This window comes from Centrocercus urophasianus, unplaced genomic scaffold (genome assembly GCF_019232065.1).
Source record: "Centrocercus urophasianus isolate 14NV4802_14NV808 unplaced genomic scaffold, USGS_Curo_1.0 seq_13, whole genome shotgun sequence".
NCBI classification, from domain to species: domain Eukaryota; kingdom Metazoa; phylum Chordata; class Aves; order Galliformes; family Phasianidae; genus Centrocercus; species Centrocercus urophasianus.
The window spans coordinates 14,538,734-14,551,703 of NW_024884475.1; the positions used below are offsets into that span (position 1 = coordinate 14,538,734).

At 38.1% G+C, this 12,970-nt stretch overlaps 1 protein-coding gene across 3 annotated transcripts in view; it reads right to left on the reverse strand.

Annotated features, from left to right (window-relative positions):
- Positions 1 to 1,864: 1,864 nt before the first annotated feature.
- The window catches only part of LCORL (ligand dependent nuclear receptor corepressor like), a 73,067-nt gene continuing 61,961 nt past the window's right edge, over positions 1,865 to 12,970 (reverse strand). For 2 of the 3 annotated variants that reach the window (XM_042811712.1, XM_042811711.1), the window contains exon 8: positions 2,867 to 2,971. In XM_042811712.1, coding sequence (XP_042667646.1) covers positions 2,958 to 2,971 — 14 coding nt within the window. In that variant the 3' untranslated portion in view covers positions 2,867 to 2,957. Of the gene's footprint in view, positions 2,972 to 12,970 lie in introns of all 3 variants that reach the window. The other variant, XM_042811715.1, reaches the window with a different exon arrangement.

Here is a 12,970-nt window from a genome sequence, read left to right on the forward strand (position 1 = left end):
ACTCTGAGAATGAGTGGTTGATGCTTCTGCCACTCATACACTACCAGCAGCTGCTGGTAATCCCTCTGTTATTTTGCTTAAAATGAGTTTCTAGAAAAAAAAAAAAAAAAAAAAAAAAAACAACAAAAAAACAATGAAAATGTTTAAAGGCTTCTGTAAATGCTTTTCTGAATAAATTGAAGATCTTCAGTTCTGCCTTTTGTCCTGCCTTGCCGCACATGCAGGTCCCATCCCTGGAGTCTCTTCAGGAATGCTGTACTGAAAGATCAGGTTTCTCTGAAGTGTCAGTCAGTGGATCTCAGCTGTGGATGTGGTTTCACTGGTGTGTGTGCTAACAAAGGCATCGACAAACCGGACTGAGTTTGAGGAAGGCCCTCAGCCTGGCTGGGGCTGGAGAGCTCCCCTTGTGAGGGGGAGCTGGGCTTGGGCCCCAGCTACCTGCAAGGATGTGGAGCTTGGTTCTTTGTTGCTGCACGTCATGAGAGGACAAGAAACAACGGGACTGAAGTCAAAACTCAGAGCAGACACAGGGAGGAATGGGTAATTGGACAAGTCGCATGAAATGGCTGTGCAGGGTCGGTCCTAGGAGGTTTTTGAGACCTGACTCAGGAGTCCTGAGCAATCTGGTCTGATCCCACAGTTGCCCTGGCTTTGGGCATGTGGTTGTGCTATGGACCTCTTTGGGTTCATCTCTACCTGAATTACCCCATAATGTTCCTTCAGGCTGGAGCTTTCATCAGGAGCCAGGAGGAAACTTCTGTCCCCTTTCTGGGTATTCCTCTGCCAAGGGAAGGGTTTGCAGTGCAACAGAACATACGGTCAAAAAACCACCTCATCTTCTGAGAAAGGTGTTTGCTGAATTGCAAGGGCAGTATGGTTAGGTGTACTTTTCAAAGCTAATCACTGGCAATAAGGGAGGTTGATTTTTTACTTGCAGAATCAAAAAAAACTCTACAAAGTCTATAAAAACTAAAACATTTTCTCCTGGTGAGAGCTTCCTTTGGCCAACTGCTATCTTAAGGTGAAGAATGAGTGCTGTACCAAGAGCATTTCTCTTTCTAGTTGTTTCTTGTACCTTTGAAGTGGTTAGTGAGCTTGTGTTATGCGGATGCCTCACTGCTAACTGAAAGCTTCTGAACCCATCAATGAATTGAAACTCAATTTGACAGAAAGTAATGGATCTGAATTTTTACAAGTTCACAGAAATAGATGCTTGGAAGTGAGACACTCCTGTAATGGAGAAGTTCTGCTGTATATTTGGTATATCTGGATACCAGATATTCTGGTATTTGAGAGGATGAGAAATCTGCATGGTATCTCCTTCAGACACACAGGAATAAGGACAGGATGCATCAGTACCACTGCTTTTATGACTTTCTCCATTCCTTTTAGTTCGTTGTACCTTGTTGGTGCTCCACTGAAGTCAACTTCAATGTCTCTCTCTCAGGAAGTTTTATTCTCATCTTTTTGCTCCCAGAGAATCCAAATATATTAATTGTTTAAGATACATAAGGACCATCTAGAGGGTGCAATCAAGAATGTTCATTCTGTACCTTGTCCTGCTCTGATGTCTCAGGGACTCAGTGGTCTTGAGGGAACTTGAGAGTTACAGTGATTCACAACCATTTTTTTAACTTACTTACAAATGCAATCAGTAATTAAACAAGCTTCAGCAGAGAAGAGTTGCATCATCTTCTTAAGTACTGCGATATTTTTAAGTGAATACTCAAAAGATTTGTTAGATAAAATACAGAATTTTCCAAGGAAAAATTTTCTTCTGGGTTGGTTCTCTGCAAATAAAGGCAATGCAGTGAACTTAAAAACCTCTACTCTAGCTATTGAATGTATGACTCCAGCAAAGAGAAGTGTATTGTATGGTTTTATTCTAACACTTGTTATAGCTCTATTAATAATCAAGTTTGGATGAATAAAGTACATAAACCTTGCTAAAGCTTATTTAGGCATGGAATGTCTACAATGTAGTCAGCTACAACCATTCACTACTTCTTTGAGTAGAGTTTTTTGATGATTACATTGAATTTCCAAAGTACAAGTAGAAAAAAAAAGAAATAGGAAGAGCATTTACATCCATTTTAATTGGTGTCAGGCATAAATTCATTAAAACAAAAGGGGAAGAAAGACCGTTCAGCGGAAACCTCCAAAAGTGCAGATACAGATTTGCTGAATGACAATCGTTCAAGAGATTCTCCTGCAAGGTTGGCCTTTCTTTGAGACATTACGGTCATTAAACACTGCCACAGAAAAGTTCTCAAGATAAATGAAGATGAAAGCCTACTGCAGAAACAAACTGGCTGTTCGTACATTTCAATCCATTCATGAAGGAGATCTTGGATACTTTACCTTCTCGTTACAGCTTTGCTTCGAGGTAGTCAGTCTCCACCTGGTACAGATTTGTTTGAATTGTTATTACCATAAATTGTTACATGGTGACTTATGCCACAATTACGTAATATATTAACTTTCGTGCACAAAAATAAAATTGGGAAACAATAATTAAACTTAGAGAACATAGAAAAATCACAATACTATTGAAGGGGAACATCTGATTCTGATATAAATCTGTACTGCAAGAATTCCATGAGAGTGAGATGTGAAATTTCATATTTAAAAAAAAAAAAAGTACATCAAAATGAATAATGCTAATAGTAATATAAAGCCAAATCACACAAGATCATTTCATGATCAATGTAATAAATGCTTATTATTCAGCAGAAAAAAAAAAATCAAGAACAATGTACAAAATAATAGTGCAAGAACAGCTGCAATCTATTTGTTCTCCTCAGTTTTGAGATTTTGGTTAAAAACTTTACAGCTGGCAAGAGATGCTGTTGCAAAACTCAGATTCCACTCAGTGGGCTGATTAAGGCACATCTTTATGGACTTCAAATGTTCATTTTCTGTGTTCACATCTATTGAATTCTGCGGCTCAGAGACTTTCACTTGTAGCGTGCTGTGAGGAAAGAAGTGGGGGTCGGAGAGGGGAGAAAGAAATGAGAGAAAGTTTAGTATGCTTTCCTCTTTGCCCTGCAAACAAGCAAACTGATAAAGGCGAGGTGGTGGCAGGCTGCCTGTACTGGTTTATGATTTTTTGTTTTATTGCAGTATGTTCCAGAAACAGACCAGAACCAGCAGACCAGAACGTAACTGTGCTAGGCTCTCCATGCTGCGAAGCTGGATGGGGCTTGTTTGTGTAGGAGCAGCTGATTTTGTTTGTTTGCAGAGACTGTGCTAGGTGAGACTCCTGCCACCAACATTCCTTTGCACAGGAGCAGCAGTCTGCAGCCTGGCCTTCCTTAATCCAAATCCACTGTAAAACCACAGAACAGGAAATGGGCAGAAATTATTTTGTCTTTAATGACATTATTTTGTACAGCCATAAAAAGAGTAATATAGAGACAAATCTAGGACAGTAAGTAACAGGAGAAGGAAAAGAAACCCGGTTCTCTGTGGGGATCACTAAGCAAACCAGGACGTAAATGTGGATTGAACCATGTTGCCATATAAAGCACTGTAGTGGTTCATGCACTGTAGTGGTTCATGCTCAGGTGAGGAAAGCAAAAGGCAGAGTTTGGAATACTGTCCCGCCACTTAATGAAAGAAAAACAACAAAATCAAATCAAAACCTCAAAAAATCCTCAAGGAATGAATTTCAAACCTCTCCATCCCTACTCTATTTCACTGCAGAGATCTTTGTCCCACGTGCAACAGTGTTCATCACCATCCTTCTCAAAGTGCAAGACTGGTAAAAAGTGGGAAATATTCCTAATTATTGAGATAGCAAACATGAAATTCAATGTACCGTAATGAAGGTTAGGAGCTAACAATCATGCAGTAAAGTACCTGCACCCTCTTGCTCCTTTTAAAGGAATCTTTAAGCAGCAGAATACCCCACCTTCTGCATTTCAGGAAGCCAGGTCTATCGCAGAGCTTAAGTGCAGATTATCAAGGACTGACTGCGCTGCAGCATGTAGTGTTCACTGCAGTTCTAGTTCCTGATTATGTAACCATACAGTTAACTTTGTTGCATATGTGAAGACCTAAGCAAAACTGCTTATAACATGGGTGAACAGTAGGAGGATGCCAAGTAGTTGTAAGACTTTACCCTGAGATGTACTGGTTTGCATTACTTAAGTACTATTGGCTGATTCACATTAAAGTTTTTCTCTTGATGGCAAGAGGGAATTACAGCTTTTTTAACAGCTGAAGTGGCAATTTAATATTTTTCACAGATCACTTGAAACACAATTTTCATGCTTTACATTTTTATGCAAGCTCTCTGGAAAGTTTTGTGCCTTTGTAATAATGCAAAGAAGGTGCATAGCACTTCTAATTTACTAATCCTTATTCCTAACCCTCTGTAAATGGGGTACTGCCCCCCAGCCAGTATTTTGTTTGTCCTTACTCTTCAGAGCGATCCTTTGTATTGTTTTTGCCTTTGCACCTTTTTTCTTCATGGCGTTTCAGGTTTGCACGTGCTTTTGTTACTCTGATCAATTCTTTCCCATTGGAAACAGAGCACGCAGTGCTCTGTGGAACCGACAGAGAAAGACATCAGTCAGTAGGGTTAAATTTTTGCATTTACAGCCTCTTCAGATTTGAGACTTTGCCCTCTCGCTGTGAGGAAAATCAAAGCCTCAGGATTAAGAACGTATGAGAAGGAAGTAGGGCTGACTTCTGAAGTATTGCTGCCTTCCAGGCGTGGCCTGGTATTAAAACTTGATCTGGGAGCAACCAACTGAAATACTCAACAGCTAATTGAAGTGATAGCGCAGGAGTTTCTGGTTTTGTTTGTTTTGTCCTGGTTAGCTGAAAAAAACATAAATGCTGTGGGAGTCTAGAATTTGCAAACTCAAGGGCCGGGCAATCACCAAGTGCATGAAGTTCAACAATGGCAAGTGGTAGAATCTGTACCTGCTGTGGGGCAATCCTCTACAGACTGGGAAATGAGAGGCTGGGAAGAGACTTGGGGCTTCTGGATGACAGCAAGTGGAGTCTAAGCCAGCAGTGTGCCCTGGCAGACAAAAGGGCAACCATCCCCTGGGCATCAGGCCCAACACTGCCAGTCAAGAGAGGGAAGGGATTGTCCTCTGCTCTGTGCTGGGTGGCCTCACATGGAGCACTGGCTGCATGTTTGGGTGCTACAATACAAGGACATAGAACTGTTAGGGTGTCCAAAGGAGGACTACAAAAACAGGGAAGGGTCTAGATGGCAAGATGTACGAGCAGTGTCTGAACTCCCTTGGTTCATTCAGCCCAGAGCAGTGGGCCCCAAGGTGCTGGTCTCTGAGGAGCATTTGGACAGTGCTCTCAGAAGTATGGTTTGATTTTTAGGTGGTCTTGTGTGGAGCCAGGAGTTGGACCTTAATATAAGCAAGGAAAGAATAAAGTTAGAGAGCTGCATTAATATATTTTCTAAGCAATGTGAATCTAGTCTTTCATCCCACTTTTGGTTCTTTTACCTGTAGTGATTTATTTTCTAGCTGTTGATGTAATAGGAGGTGTGACAATTGTGTATTTCAATAGCATTTCTAAGTAGATACTGGAATTAATTCTATTAATTTAAAATTAATAGAAGCAGTTGGATTTCTCCACTCAGATCCATCAGTATATTCTACTCTAAATTTTATCCTGTTCTGCTTATGAAAGGTTAGTGTGTATAACACATTTCTAGTCAGAAAGATGCTTTGTACTTTCTAGCATAAGTGATGCTTATGCTAGAAAGAACTGTGGGATACAGTCTGATGCTACCAGAAGCTACAAAGCCTGTTTCAGTAGAGCTTGGAATTGGGTTGTAGGTCATTATCTCCTCTCTATATCCTTTTGGTGTCCTCCACTTCGAAGGTGTGCACTGGGTGGAGAATGGAGCTCCTTTTAACTTCATTAGGTGAAATGCCTTGACAAAAACAGACATTTTACTGATCTTAAATGTCAGTCTCTGAAAAGGTTAAAGTTTCCCAATTCTGAAGCCATCTGTTTTCTATTACAGCAATTATCATCTATTTTCTTTTAGTCCACGTGAGAATGGCTCAGTCGCTCAGCTTCCATGCACGCAAGTTTTGGAGGTCGGATGCAGGTGCTTCTTCACATGGAGCGCTGCAGCACCACTCTGCAAGGCACACATGCAGTCTTAAGTTTTCTAATTCTGAATATAGGAAGTGAGTGCATGTGAAGCAGTGGGGAAGGAGCAGGAGGAGCAGCTGGGTGCTGCGTGTCACTATAGAGCACTCTGCCTCATCACTGAAGGGTGGGGATGCCTCACGACCCATTGGCTTTCTTTGGCAGCAGTGGTACATGAAGCAAGTGGTTCTAGGAAGCTGTCACTGAGGACACCACAAGATTTTTATTTTATGAATTGTAACAATTCCCAAGTTGCCTTTACTAATCACCTCTGAATTCCCTTTTTCAGATCTGCTGGGACAAGAGCAGGTGCCTTTGCTATTCTAACAAATCAAAGAAGACAATTTAAATTAATGCTGCTGGATTCTGAAGTTCTGTCTACTCAGCCGTCTCTATGCAGAAAAGCCTATATGTGGCCAAGTATCCAGGCCTGCCAGGACCTACAAGGACTCTCTCCCCACTACATTTCCCACCTATTGTTAAGGAAAAAGGAATTAAATAGAAAGGTCTTTCAATTTATGTTTCCATTAAATATATAAGTATTTCTTTCTGAAGTTTTCTTTTGTTACTTCAGTTTTGCCCAATCATCCAGTTTCAGTAATACTGATTCTTACTGCTGGCACTTCAGACCAATTCTGTTTAAGATGATAGGCTGCCAAGCACAAAAGAGAATAATATTCTTTGAGCTCTTTATTCTCTTCGCAGTTTAAAACTGCATTCCTGAAGAAAACCAGAGGAAAATGACACCTATTGTATGAAAACGACAAAGTTAAAATAGTCTGAAGTGCATGCATTTGTATAGTTAACCTCTGCCTACTGTATGTGAAGGCCACACAGAAAAAGTAGGCATAAGGATAATTGCTATCTGTTAGGAGACTTCTCAGCACTAACTGACAGAGATTACCATCAGATGTTGTGCATCTGTATGCTGTAAAATGTCTGTGCAAGTGTTGCTGCAGGGTTATGCTTCTCTAATCATTAGCAATACTGGTTTCGTAGCACAGTGTATCTCCTTGATTGGCTGAGAGCTGTCAGTCTGTTTTTGAATTCTCCTACCTGACACAAGTTCTGCAAACCAGACTTGTTAAAGAAAACAACTATTAATGATGTCCAAATCTATACCTTAGAAAGCATACAAGCATTCTTGATACATTGCATTTGATACAAAGCAATGAGACTTTTAGCCAGAGCATTCAAAAAATGGAGTGGAAATAGAAAATATTTTATGTTGTTTAAGTTATACATGTACAAACCACTCCATGATTTCCCAGAAAATGAAGCAGTAGAATCTATACAGCTTAAATGCACAGTGACTACAGTGCCTTGACAGGCATTCAAGCAGAGGCTGATTCGCTAACGCTACATACACTGAAACAAAGGCAAATCAAGCACACACTGTCAGATTTATTGTCTCTGAAATCTGAACTTGTCTTTGCACAATGCCAAAACGCAACATCAAAGAAATGTACTCAGAAAGATCTTTATGCCTCATTTCCATTTATCAAGTGGGTTCGCATCGTAATAAGAAATAAATATTTTTCAAGTGAATGAATGGAATTGTGTTTGCTAGCGCATGAGAGAGAAGTGCCCTGAAAACAGATGGCACCCCCAACTAGATCACAGGAGGTTGGGGAGACAGCCAACATGAAGGGAGTGATCTAAAAATGAGATGTGTGTTGTATTTAACACAGCTGGAATACTAAGAAAAACAAAACAGTAAACAAAATATAAGTGAGACTGGAAGTGAACTGAGGCCAAAATACAGTGTGAGAAGTCAGAATCAGGATGGGTGCGTAAAATCAAAGAAAACACAAAGCAAATACATATGAGATACATGAGAAAAATAACTAAGAGTTGCTTTAAAGCAGCTTGACTATCTAGTATCGTGGTTTTTAAGGTTTTTGTTTAGAAGAAGCACCATGCTTTGTGACGATACACATTATCTGGCACAGAGCACAGAATTCTTAAAGAAAGTGAAATATTAGGGTAAAGTGTCACCAAAACGGTATGAAGAAGTGATACAATTTTCAAGCATATTTTATTAGCGTTACTATTAAATCTTTTTAAAGAAAAAATAGTTCCTGTCTCTAATCTTTCATAGCATACTGTCATTGAAAAACCTTGGAAGCAAAAGTAGCTAATAACCTAACAGCTGGAAGGAAGCATCACTCATTTCATGAGGAACACCATTAATTTTTAGTATCTATTTAGGCACTGCTGTGAAACAAGTTGGCCTCTTTCCACAAAAGAAAACAATTTCTATGCACTAATGGAAACTAGCAGCATACAAATCAATTTAAACAAAACAGAACAGCAAAAAAATAATAATAAAAAAACCCCAAACTGTTGTGCAGTTTTCTTTAGAAACATGCTATAGCATACATGTTTGCTATTTTAACTTGTACTTATTCATACTGAAAATGCATTTGTGCAAGGGTGGATGTTGGGGCTTGGGGTTGGACGTTCAGAACTGAGGATGTTGGTTCAGGCTGCTGTTGTCCACAGAAACAGAGCACCACCACCTCCAAACTACAGTGAATACAACTACGTATATTTGTTATTTGAATTGGATTAATCTCCAACCTTTAATTCAAAATATTTTTTGGCATTACAAGCGCAGTTATGTTATGGAGGGAGATCATCTCAGAAACATGAGACAGTCCCTGTGCGACTTACAAGGCACCAGGCTTCTGAATTAAGGAAGGTCAGACAATAATTTGCAAATTAGTAATTTCCTTTTCTGAGATTTCTATTATTTAAATATAATTTTAAAACAGCTGTGTATAGCGAGCTGATGGACATGCACTCAAGAGCAAAGATACGAAAGAAACAAATATCTGTAACTGGAAACACAGGTAACCAACTCCACCCTAATTTTAACAATGGACGCCTTACCTATAGCTCTCACCTCTTAGTTCACTTTGTAAATAAGCTTCTTACATTTAAAAAACACGTGACTGTTACTATGTACTTTGCAGTAACAATCAATATAGTCATTAAGAACACTGAATTCTAACTGTAAGTACATGCTTTTCCCAAAATTTGGGAAAAAGCACCACTTAAGTGAGTATCAGACTACTTTTGATTTTCGAGTAAGAAAGACGTCATACTGTATTTCATCTCATCGAATTTTTCTGCTAGGCTTATATTTCATATACAGGAAAATAATCCATTATTTTAAGAAAATAATCAAGATTTTAATGGTTGAAAACATACAATCTTGAGGGCAAGCCTGTATCAGTAAAATGCCAAATATAATCTCTCAATTACATGATAGTGAGAAACCTGTGAGAATGTCCATCCTAAAAGACTGACTTCCCTAAGTGTTCCTAAGTCTTTACACGTGAGAGTATTCTAACAAGAAATGTGGAACTTTCAGTGTAATTCCCAGCAGGACCACTGTTTAGAAATATTCCACCTTGAGCTACAAAGTAAAAACAAAAAGAGTACTTACCTAAGAACTGCTTGGAAAAACATGAAGAATGTAATCGTGTTACTCACTAATGGCTTAAAAATATGCACCTTATCTAAGATTTTCAAAAATAAGTAGAAATGAATAGGCTTATGCCCTTGAAAAGATTTTATGTGAAGTGTTACACTAGGACAATTTCTATGGACAAGCCTAACCTTGGTCATCACTGAAGTAAAAGCAATAACCAAATCAGGCTTCTTGTCCCTTTTACAGATACACCATGATAAAAGGCAAAAGCACCGGTTTTCACCCGTCTGACTGAAAGGTGCGTGAAATAAGAGGATGGAGAGGGGTGAGCTGGCACAGCCACTGAAAGAAACGTTTGTGAAAGGTATGTCTGCATTTTGTTTTTTGGTAAAGAACAGATAAAGATGAATGCAGACAGAAGTCAAGTTTGACTACTGAAAGAAGAAAGTGAAACCCGCCAGGCTGACAAGAAAGACAACAGAATACAGAAAAGAAACTTAGATCCCAGTAAACATGAATTTCTTAATAGATACAGATTTATACTTAATAGAGCAACAGATACCATTACACCAGAGAACACTGAAGAACAATCTAGAATGTGACACGTCTACAATGTGCAAGAAATCATCAGAAAAAGGTCCCCTTTGTGCAGTTAAGAAAAAATGTAAAGAGAGACATAAATCGCTAGACCTATTCCACAAGAGTACAAACAGAAAGAGTTCTAGAATTCCGAGGCATCCAGTGGCCAAAAGCATAGAACTAGGAAGACAAAGCCTGCGTATAGGCCTGCTTTGGAAAAGACATGTATCTTTCTTCTGCAGGAAAAAAAAATAAAACTACCTCCTCTTAAGAAAAGGTGGATTAAAAAGTAGTCATGACTACTCAGAGAAGATTTTCCATGCTTGGATTTGAAGAAATCTATGACGAAGGCTGACTGAACTCCTGCTGATATATATTATAAATCTATCAGGTATAAGAGATAAATTAGAGAACAGCTAAAGTACACAATGAAAAATATTCAGTTAAAAATAGGATGAAATTGGACTGGTAATTCTGCAGCTCTCGCAAAACTGTTTTGGCATTCACAAACATACAGCTTGGAAATAAGAGCTGATGCCTTAAACAAAATGCTGTCCTTAAAATACGCCCTGAATTTATTTATGTTAAATTACTACCGGGTTACAGAATAAATTCAATTAAGAAGGAACATGAAAAAAACAGAAATGTAATTTCTAATAGCGTCTAAGTGTTGTTTACCTAAATTGAAACAAAATTTCAGATAAGTTCATAGAATTCTTCACAACTCTACACAGCACTGCAAACAGTGCTTAGATACTGCTAATGAAACATTGAAAAAAAAAAACAGAATAACTTCTATTACTCCCAATTTTTGTTTAAACAATGTTTGTAAAGTACAGTTCTGCAGTTATAGCAAAATAAGCAAAAAATAAAAGTACTTTTTAAAGGGTGAACTGGCAATTAATGCAGAAGTATATTTGGCCTGAAAATCTGAAGGATTCTGATCACTCAAGGAGAGTCTGTTGATTGGGTGAAAGAGGAGGGAAAATCTACCCAAGAATGCATGCAAAGAATAGCTCAGTCTTATCAGCCCATAAGTCTTTCCCTTGCTTTCTAAATCTAGAACATAGCTTTTTTGAGTGTAAAGACCACTGAGTACTCATCATATCTTCAAAATTGCTAGGAAAACTACTAATTTCTTTTCCTGAGAATGGATTAAGCAAAAACATAGGGACACATTTAGACGGTGTTATTAATTCCCTACACAAAGCTAAAAATCTATCACTTTATTCTGAATTGAGAACAAATCAGAAAGCATGAGGTTCTCAGTTTCGGAGGAAATAGAATTAAAGTGATATGATTAACAATACTGAATAAAATGAAAAGAAAAAAAATCTTTGTAAAACTGGGTATACAGATCCTACATAAAAGCATAGTGAACACAACACTAAACTACAGAAATTTCCTGCCATGTGAAGGAAACGGAAGACTTGAGTTGTGCTCTTTGAAATAGGTTTTCCATTCAAATAAGCTCAGAACCTTCAAAAAAGCATGACAGACAGCATATCCCAAGGTGGTATGTAAACGATCACAACTTAAGACAGCACCCAACACTTACACACCTTTTCAATGGTTTCAATCAATTTTCTTACTTTGTTTCACGTCTGAAAAAGAAACTTACTGTCTTGGAATTGCAGTTATGAAAATTTTCATCTGCACCATACTGAACCATCCTGAAGCTAAGTACTTCTTAGAAGAAGTATCTTTGTATCTTTGAGAAAAGAGCTAAGATATGGCTGTTAAAAAGTGCTTCTTGAAATCAGCAGATTTAATGATTGCTTTGGTTTGTCTCTTGCACTTTACCTCATCTAATATTTTACATTTGTTTTGTATTAGGAACGTAGAGCATTCTCCTTTGTGAAAGAGATAGCTGGGAAGACTTCCTAAAAACCTTGGTTTTCTCTCTAGGTTATTGCAATATCTTCTACAGCAGTAGAAGTTATTCACATTGTATAGCCTCCTCTGTTGGACCAGACCACTGTAAGTCAAATAAGCAACAATACTGGAATATTAATGCCACACTAATACTCATGTGTATAAAAGGTTCACACAGCATTGCCTTCCAATTTGAAAAAAAAAAAAATTCTGTCAAGGGAAGTCTTGTTTGTGGAAAATTTTGTTTGTTGTCATAATAATACAGAGGTTATCTTACACAAACAATCAAGAGAACAATTAAACTCATAAAAAAAGTCCAGGTTTCAGCGTGATTCATGACTCCTGAAGTCAACTTTGAAATGACTACAAAGATTAGCAAATCCTCATTTTAAGTGTCATGCTAACTTGATCTCATTCAAATATAATGAAAAATTAAAATAGAAAATTTATATTCCCTGCCAACGAAATGCATTAAATTTTTCTCTGAAACTCCAGACTATTAGCAGAAAAGCGAAATTATTATCAGAACACACTTTTAAAAGCTCTTCTGTGTGAGATCCCAGCCCAATACAAAGGCTAAGAGGACAGGTATGTCATGTCATCGCAGCATGCAGTACTGCCCGCTACTGCAGGAGGTCTATGATCTCCTTTTTAGCTCTGATAAATCCACAAATATTTAAAAATATATTAACTATATTCTTATAGTCATTTATTCCATTTTATTGAATAATAGTTTCTCTCATTTTAGCTTGGCTCTACTGCAGCTTTTACGATTAAGCTTGGCGGACTTCAAAGCACATGAGTGTGGTCTGAACCATCCTCATGGAAAGAAACATAAATGCTCTCCTAAACGATTTTTAACACAATTTACTGTTGTGGTGGCAAACACGTTTCAGTGTTCTTACAAAAGGTAATTTAAATGATCACAACATACATCAA